An 8,243-nucleotide genomic window follows, 5' to 3' on the forward strand; every position below is an offset into this window, starting at 1 on the left:
TGTTTCTAATTTAAAGATAAAATTTTTTTTTAGCATCAGTAACGCCCTTCCTTTAAATGAATAAACCAACAGTAGTTTGATTCACATTACTAGTGGGCAAAGAAAATGTACTTAAACAAAAGTAAAATTACACATTTTAAAAATTTAGTTAAAAAAGTACAATGTAAACTTTAAAAAAGCAAAACTCAGATTACAGTAATGCTAATTAACCCTACAATTGCAATACAGTTCACTCACTTCCATTCAGCAGCTGAATTTAGGCCATCATTAGGTGTGTTGATACACTACCAGCTGTAACTCATGAAGTTAATGAAAAAATAAGGTACCAGGCCTATATAAGTGTCAGACAAAAGATTTTCACTATACAAGAAAAAGAAGATGTCCCTAAACGCTTTGCTGTGCGCTAAGGGAATATATAACATGCTCCAGCACGAGCAGGAGCGTTCAAGGCGCAGAACGACAAATTTGAAGCGTGCAATTGTGTGTTTAATAGAGGTAAGCATCATACACACATCAAGTTTAATGCTGTATGAGTGGTTTCACAAATTAGAAGAATTAAATGTTAAATAACTTGGAATCACAGTTTAGAAAAGCTAGGTGTGGGAAGTAACTCTTTCCTTTATTTTGTAGATGGAGTTGGACACAGAGCCAGTTCATGCGCAGCTCAATCCCCATGTGCCAGTCCTTGCTGTGTTCTTTGATGGCCAGACAGACCTCATGGCTGACTACAGGCTGGGGCGCCACTCCATGGAGGCCCTTTTGTGGATTTTGCCATCAAAGAACACACAAGGTTGGTCACATGAGGTGCATATATTAATTGCTATTTACTGGTTGGCACATGACTCATCATACAGTGTGGTGTCCCGGGCCTTCAATGTTCCTAAGTCAACAGTCTGCAGACTGGTGCACAGTGGAGTGGAGAAAATAGCAGCCCTTCGCCAGGAGGTCATCAAACTGCCCACCGCTGGAGCACTGGATGAGGTTGGCCAATCATTCGCCCAGCTGGCCAACAGCCCAGTGTTCTCCAGATGTGTGGGTTCCCTCAATGGCTCCCATGTCCGCATAAAGACCCCCCCAGGACCGGGTGGCCAGGATTACCTCAACAGAAAGCTCTTCCCATCCATACAATTGCAGGCAGTATGTGATGGGAAGGGCCCCTTCATTAATACCTTTGTGGGGTATCCTGGCTCCGTCAATGACACCAGAGTCCTGAAAAACAGCAAAATCTACAAAGAGGCTCTGTACCCTCCCTCAGGTAAGTCTAAACTAAGTTGTTAATACATCAATTACCATCATTTACTCAAATAAATAGTAATTACTTTCACACTCTCTACAGGATTCTTTATTTTGGGTGATGGTGGCTACCCCTGCATGGCAAGACCTGTGGCCATCATCACCCCATTAGAGAACCACTGCAAGGGAGGGTGCAGAGCCGCTTCAACCAACATCACGCAAAGGCCTGTTCCATCATAGAGCGGGCCTTTGGAATGTTGAAGACTCGGTGGAGATCGCCGTTCTTCAGGGCTCTGGAGGTCGACCACACCTTTGTCCCCTCTGTCATCACCGCCTGTGCAGTGCTCCATGAAGGCCTGGGACATCACACATTATGATGAGCCATGTGCCTCAGAAGCACCTTTTTTAATTTATTGTTATGTATATATTTCTAAGTTGCCTTTAAGTTTGTGGTGTGAAATACTCTATTAAAGTATATAAATTAAAGTAATTTGTGTACTGTTTACAGCTTGCATTTTTCTGGTTTGTTCCCGACATCTCCTTACCTGGTTTTTGAAAGTCCTCTTTAATTCAACGCTTTTGGTCAGCTCATCTTTAATAGTTTGTGCTTGTAAATTGACTTATTATACGGTGTAGAAATATAGAAATGCTATGAATACAAAGTTGGACAAAGTGTTATGCTCTTAGTCAGTGGACCAGATCCACTTCAAATTTGGTAAGGAAAGCCTTAAACAGGCCCTATCTGGGTGCATATATTTATCTCAAGTTACAGTTACTACATGCATTAATGCTCATAATCCTCCTTGTTTTTCTCATCCTGGCTGTCCTGCAGCACCTCTTCTCACCCTCTCTCTGAAATGCTCCATTGTAGCGTTTGTTCCTCCCTCCAGAAAGCAAAGTCTGCCCTGATTGGTCAGCTCGCCCGCTCTGTTGTGATTGGTTAACGTTTTACATTTCAAAAAACTCTTCCTCCGGAGCTTCAGCTCTATCTCTCTCTTTTGTTGTTTGAAGGTGGGCCAAACTAGCCGGTAGGAGTTTTACATAACTTCTGTAACATTGTGACCTCATAAAGTTACAGAAGTGAAGGAGAGAATTCTATCGAGCCGTATCAGGCAGATCAGGAGCAGTGATTCTGAGGGGGAGGGGAACTATTTTTTGGCGTGGACTTCAGGTTTTACACTCTACGGACATATATAAAAAAAATATATTATATATATATATATATATATATATAGAGAGAGAGAGTTAATATTTCCTGACAGACGGTCACCAGGTGATACAAAAATAAACATCTTTTCCAACCAAACTCTAAATAAATTATGACTGAAATGTCTTTGTTGAATGCACATTTCTTTCATTTCATATTGTAACACTCTTTTTGTGATGCAATAAAAGTTATCAAAATCTATTTTATTCTGTATTCTCTCTGTTTTTTGTAGTTTACTTCGTGGGATTTTGAACAAACGATTTGTTTGAAGAGAAAATCAGGACAATAGAATATATTGAAGAAATATTAAAATATGCAATTCATTGGCACAATTGTGGAGTAAACTTACTTTCCAAAGTGTTTAAGTTCTTTCCTCAAGGTAATTTTGAAGAAATCTAGTACCATTCTGTTAAGATCACAAGCTTATTCAAAGCGACTTCCACAAAGTGCATTCAACCATGGTGATAAGGGCCAACATGTTATGGTTTGGGTTAGTGTTCTGGACCAACAAAGGAGGAGACAGACTCAGGGGTCTTTGTTGAATATTTTATGTTAAGTTTCACACTAAAGAGCGAAAAAGTGGGAAAAACCAAAAAGCACAGGTGGCGACGTCAGAAAGCAGGCTGGCACGAGGGATGAAAGGCGTCTAGAGAGCAGTGAGAAACCAGAGGTAAAAAAAAAAAAACTTAGGTAGGTAACAAGGCACATGCTGGAAAAACAAACAGGAACAAAAAGTCAGTACAAAGAACAAAAAAACTGCAGCAGTGGGAGTATTTTAAAAAGCCAAAGAACAAGAGCAAAGAAACCAACATTCACAGAACCTCTACCGACCAAGACAGAATTATCTGGCACGGGGGAGGAGTCATGACCAGGTTTATATGGAGAAGGTGATTGTGGATGATTGACGCCAGGTGTGCCTCGTTACCGCTCTGGAGGAAAACTAGCCACGCCTCCTACCGCACGCACACACTGGAGGGAAAGAGGAAACCACAGAGGGAAGGGGGAGAATAGAGAGAGAAACAGAAAAACAAAAGCAAACCAAACACAAAAAAACGAAAACATGAGACAGAAATTTAAGAACATCAGCTTATCTTAAATATACTGACCTTCTTCAAGGGTTACATTTAGCAACAATAAGAGACGGACACAACGTTATGTTTTATTATATATTATTTTATGGGGTAAGGATAGATGAGCTTTCAGTCTGACACAGAAGATGTGTTGTGTTTCTGCTGTCTTGATGTAAATGGGGAGCTGAGGTTGCAGCAAAAATAATTTTTAAGAATTTTATTTATATAGCATATTTTTCACAAGGTTCAAAATTTATTTTCTGAAAAAAAAAGATAAAAGCACAGTAAAACAACATTAGAATAAAATGCAAACAACAGTCTGATCACGATAGAGCATTTCGCAAACAACTGTAGGTAAGGCTGAAACGTTCAAATCCTTTCTACCCTGTCTATCTTGAGATTCTCCAAGTTTTCTTGTAAGTAGTGTGTGCAACAAATCTTACAAGAAACCGCTGAATGGTTAGCATCAGGAATAGCTCACCAAGACTAAGCTGTGATACAACGGACATAATGACAACCTATGTTGTTTGGATCAAACCCCAGCTCTGTTTCAGGAAGGTCCAGTTTAGTTCCACAAAAGAATAGAAACACTAAAAACAAAACTGAAGGAGCTTTATAATGCAGATTCATTATATTCTGATCTGGTATATTCAGAAGAATCACTATACACATTCATACAGCAGAAAACTAAGACGTGGATGAGGTGTGGAAGAAATCGGTCATCTTTAGTTTTTGTCCAGACACTCTGCAGTCATCGACCGAGAAAAGTAGAGAAGGGTGGTATGAGAATTTTCTCCACATTCACATAAATCTGTGCCTATTGCTATTACAACTAGGACAGCTACTAGAACAGCAACTTTAACTGGCTTTCTCAAAGTTCTGATGACTGAGTGCCATTTTGGGGTGCCAATATATAATTAATAGTTGCACACTAAAAGTATACTATATTATGACTTTCTTATGACACATACCATATGATTAAAAACACAAATAGTGACATTATATACAATTAAGTTTTTTAACATACTATACTTTTTTTTTTTTTTTTTCCTTTTGGACTTTTTTTCGACAAACTATACTATGGCTTTTTAAAATCTTTTTCGACTTAATATATATTGTGACCTTCATTGACACAGGATATTATGACTTTTTGGACATAGTTTACTATGACTTATTAATTACTTTTTTCAACTAACTATACTATTACTTATTTTACATACTATACTTTGAATCTTTTTTAACATTCCGTACTTTGACGTTTATATTAATCTTTTCAGCATACTATTCTTTGAATGTTTTTGACATGCTATATAATATGAACTTTTAATGACTTTTGTAATATACTAAACCAGACTATGTTTCACTTTTTTTCAACAAAAAACATACAATTACTTTTTTAAACATACTATACAAAATACTGTACTTTGACATTTTTGGAAAAACTATTGTCTTTTTTTATTGTTTATTTTAAATACAATACTGGTCATTTTTTTACTTTTATGTACATGCTTTACTCTAAAGTTTGTATGACTTTTATTGATATACTATATTATCACTTATTGTCATACCATAAAATTACTCTTTTTTTTACTTTTTTGACATACTATGACATTTTTTGATAAATTATACTGTATTACTATATGTCTTCTTTATGATTTTTTGACATACTATACTGCGACTATTTGACTTTTAATATCTTGCCATATTGTGACTTTTTTATTCTTAAGTACAACTTTTTTAAAGTTTTTTTCAATTTACTTTACTATGACTTCTTTTGGACATAATTTGATTATGAATTCTTTTTTGACAAACTGAATTTTTTTGACCAATTTTTTTTTCTTTTCTTGACATACTATTCCTTTTTCTTCAACAGTTTCTACCAGACTACACATTCACTTTTTTAATGCCTTTCTCGACATACTACATTATGACTTTTTTATGACATTTAACATACTGTACTATGACTTTTTTACTTTAATCAGAATACTAAACCTTGATTTGTTCTTGGTCAACTTTACAATGACTTTTTTCAGAATACTATACTATGACCTTTCCCAACATACAATACTTTGACTTTATGCGACTTCTTTTCGGCACACTATACAATTACTTTTTTTTAATCATTTTTCCTACTATACTAGTTTTTCTTTTATTTCCACAGGCTACACTGTGACATTTTTATGACCTTTTACTATTTATTTTTTTACCTAACTTTAATACACTTTTTTCAAAAAACAATACTATAATTTTTACAAAATACTATACTATGACTTTTTTTGACATACTATACTATGACAACTTCGACATACTATACTATGTCATGTTGTGTTTTTTTCAAGATATTATATACTATGAATTTTTCAAAATGCTATACTATACTCTAACATCTTCAAGCACTGTTTGTCTCAAAATGACTTAATGCAAGGCATTGGGAGCTATGAATGACAGATTATAGCTCATCCTTGACCTTGTTACCTGTTGAAAACCTTTGAAGGGGCATTACATCCAAACAGGTGATAAGCAGAGATAAGGGACTGGGTGTTTTAAGCTTATTAAGCAACCTGTTTAACTGGCGTGTAGGGTAAATATTCTGTTAGCCCGTTTTGTCCTGAAGACTGAGATGTCTGCAGGACCATTACGACCCAAATCCCTAACAGGCCTTATCCATAAATCATGAGAAGAGCAAATTTGTGCATAAATGAGCCTTCCTGATCATAATTACTGCCATCAAATTTCTATTATCTTGAGTAGATGAAACACCCATATTAGGTAAATACATGATAACAAATAAATGCATTGAAGCGGAGTTAATAGGCTCTCGTTTTCTTCCTCTTCACTCTTTTCTTCACTTGTACAAACACAATATATGCAAGCCTTTCATGTATTAGATTCAGTGGTGCAAAGGTGTAATGGAGATATAAATGTTGAAGACATTTATTTGGCGACCCTGATAATATCTTGAGCGAAATCTCCTGTGATTGTTTGTAATAGGGATCCGGTGATCATGAGAGTTGGTGTCTACTTTTTGTAGACAAAACACTAGTGCTCTACACTGTGCTGTTGTTGTTTGGCACATCCAAGTTATGACACTGTATAGGCCTACAGTGGTGGAATGTAATTCAATAGATTTTGATTCAAAAACTGGACCATATTGAGGTACTTGTACTTTTCTTTAGCATTTCCATTTTATTCTATACTTTATACTTCTTAAGAGCTGCCACTCTTTACTGGGAATACGGCCATAGCAGACCCCAGGGGTATACTTGTTGTCATATGCCACAGGTGCTTTATTCTATTGTTCTAATTTTATCATGACGTGTCAATCAATTTGTGCCTAATGACCGTATATAATTGTTTTCTGTTTCTGTTTTAATTCTGGTTTTTTTATAAATAGCAATGTATTGGGGTACCTGGGAACACCAGTCAAAAGCAGCCAATGGCAGCCTACACAGTTTTAATAGATACAATTGAATATATAGACACAATGTGTGCTATGGGTCTTAATTTAAGCAGCCTATGTAATGGCAAATTTAGGTTTTAGTTATACTGTGGGAATTCTATTGTTTTAGTTATACTGTGGGAATTCTATTTGTGTATGTTTGAAGATATTATATCCACAGGTCAGGTGTAGGGAGGTGTACTCTCCCCTCCCTAACCTACTCCTTATCCTAGGTGCCAGTAGCCTTGATCACCCCACTTGTTTTGTCCCTGATATTCAGAGTGTGAAGCCTTTCTCACCAGTGCATTACTTTGCGGGCTTGCCAGTGCATAACTTGTTGTGTTCTGTGTGATCCTGTAAACTCTTGCCTCTTTCTTATAAGAAATAAAATATTACAAAGACACTCTTTGTCATCTTTAAACCCAACACCCAAACTGTTTTTATTGTACAATCTCAAATGTACAACACAAATGAAAAACACATGTTGTTTTTGTCAGATGGAGTTGTGCAACAAGGCATGGGTGGGTAGGGTGTGGGTCACCTCCTCCCCCCTCCAACCCCCTCCCTTGGTGACAGCTTGGGCCAATGGAAGAATATGTAGTATGCAGTCCATGGACGGATATGAGACAGGATAGTACTTTGGTATAGACTTTTACAAGTAAAATAAATATACACATTTGAATAAAATCTGAATATCAAGCAGGAAAAAGTAGAAATTAAAAAATATCTTGAAATAAAATCTAATATATACCCAAAAAGGAATATTACACATTTATTAACTGCGACACCGTGGATGGTAATGAACATCAGCAAGTAACACAAGTTCAAACACTTGGCGTCCGTCACGCCTTTAATCTACCGGAGCTACACTGAATTTAAGTGTTATTTCTTGTCTCATCCATATGTGAGCAGTTTAGTGGTCCCCTCTATGGCCCAGTCCGCCTCCTACCACTAAATAAAACCTGCTTCATTCTGAAGCTCGGTGGGAATAATGTCGCTGTCACTGTTTTTGGGGGTGGAGAGAGGGAATGGGGGGTCACTTTAACCCGGTCACAACGTGGGGAAGTTGCTCACGGTTTTTGCCGCGTTGCCATGGGGTTTTTGTAAACACCTATTGACTGCGATAGGGTCCCTTCTTTTCTTTGAGTCTGTCATTGTGGTGGAGGAGGAGGAGGAGGAGGAGGAAACTGCTATTACTTTTTCTTTTTTTTCTTCTTACAGAGGCGAGGAGGGGGGTGAAGCGATAGTAGCATCCAAGGGAGGAGGGAGGTACTCCGGTACGGACCAACAGCGA

General features: G+C 37.1%; 1 protein-coding gene across 1 annotated transcript; it reads left to right on the forward strand.

The window, feature by feature from the left end:
• Positions 1–388: 388 nt before the first annotated feature.
• Positions 389–1,473, forward strand: LOC129106049 (putative nuclease HARBI1). The gene is made up of 3 exons (XM_054617359.1): positions 389–495; positions 631–1,255; positions 1,337–1,473. The coding sequence occupies exons 1-3, from the start codon at positions 421–423 to the stop codon at positions 1,471–1,473; spliced, it is 837 nt and encodes a 278-aa protein (XP_054473334.1). The 5' UTR covers positions 389–420.
• Positions 1,474–8,243: the final 6,770 nt, after the last annotated feature.

The sequence above is a fragment of the Anoplopoma fimbria genome, chromosome 17, assembly GCF_027596085.1.
Source record: "Anoplopoma fimbria isolate UVic2021 breed Golden Eagle Sablefish chromosome 17, Afim_UVic_2022, whole genome shotgun sequence".
In the NCBI taxonomy this organism is placed as follows: domain Eukaryota; kingdom Metazoa; phylum Chordata; class Actinopteri; order Perciformes; family Anoplopomatidae; genus Anoplopoma; species Anoplopoma fimbria.

What these genes read in the sequence shown, in the direction of transcription:
- LOC129106049 (XM_054617359.1), top strand. Translation starts at nt 421, where the DNA reads ATGCTCCAGCACGAGCAGGAGCGTTCAAGGCGCAGAACGACAAATTTG. An exon ending in CAATTGTGTGTTTAATAGAG is followed by an intron (nt 496 to 630) that starts GTAAGCATCATA and finishes TTTATTTTGTAG; the next exon opens with ATGGAGTTGGACACAGAGCC. An exon ending in GGCTCTGTACCCTCCCTCAG is followed by an intron (nt 1,256 to 1,336) that starts GTAAGTCTAAAC and finishes CACTCTCTACAG; the next exon opens with GATTCTTTATTTTGGGTGAT.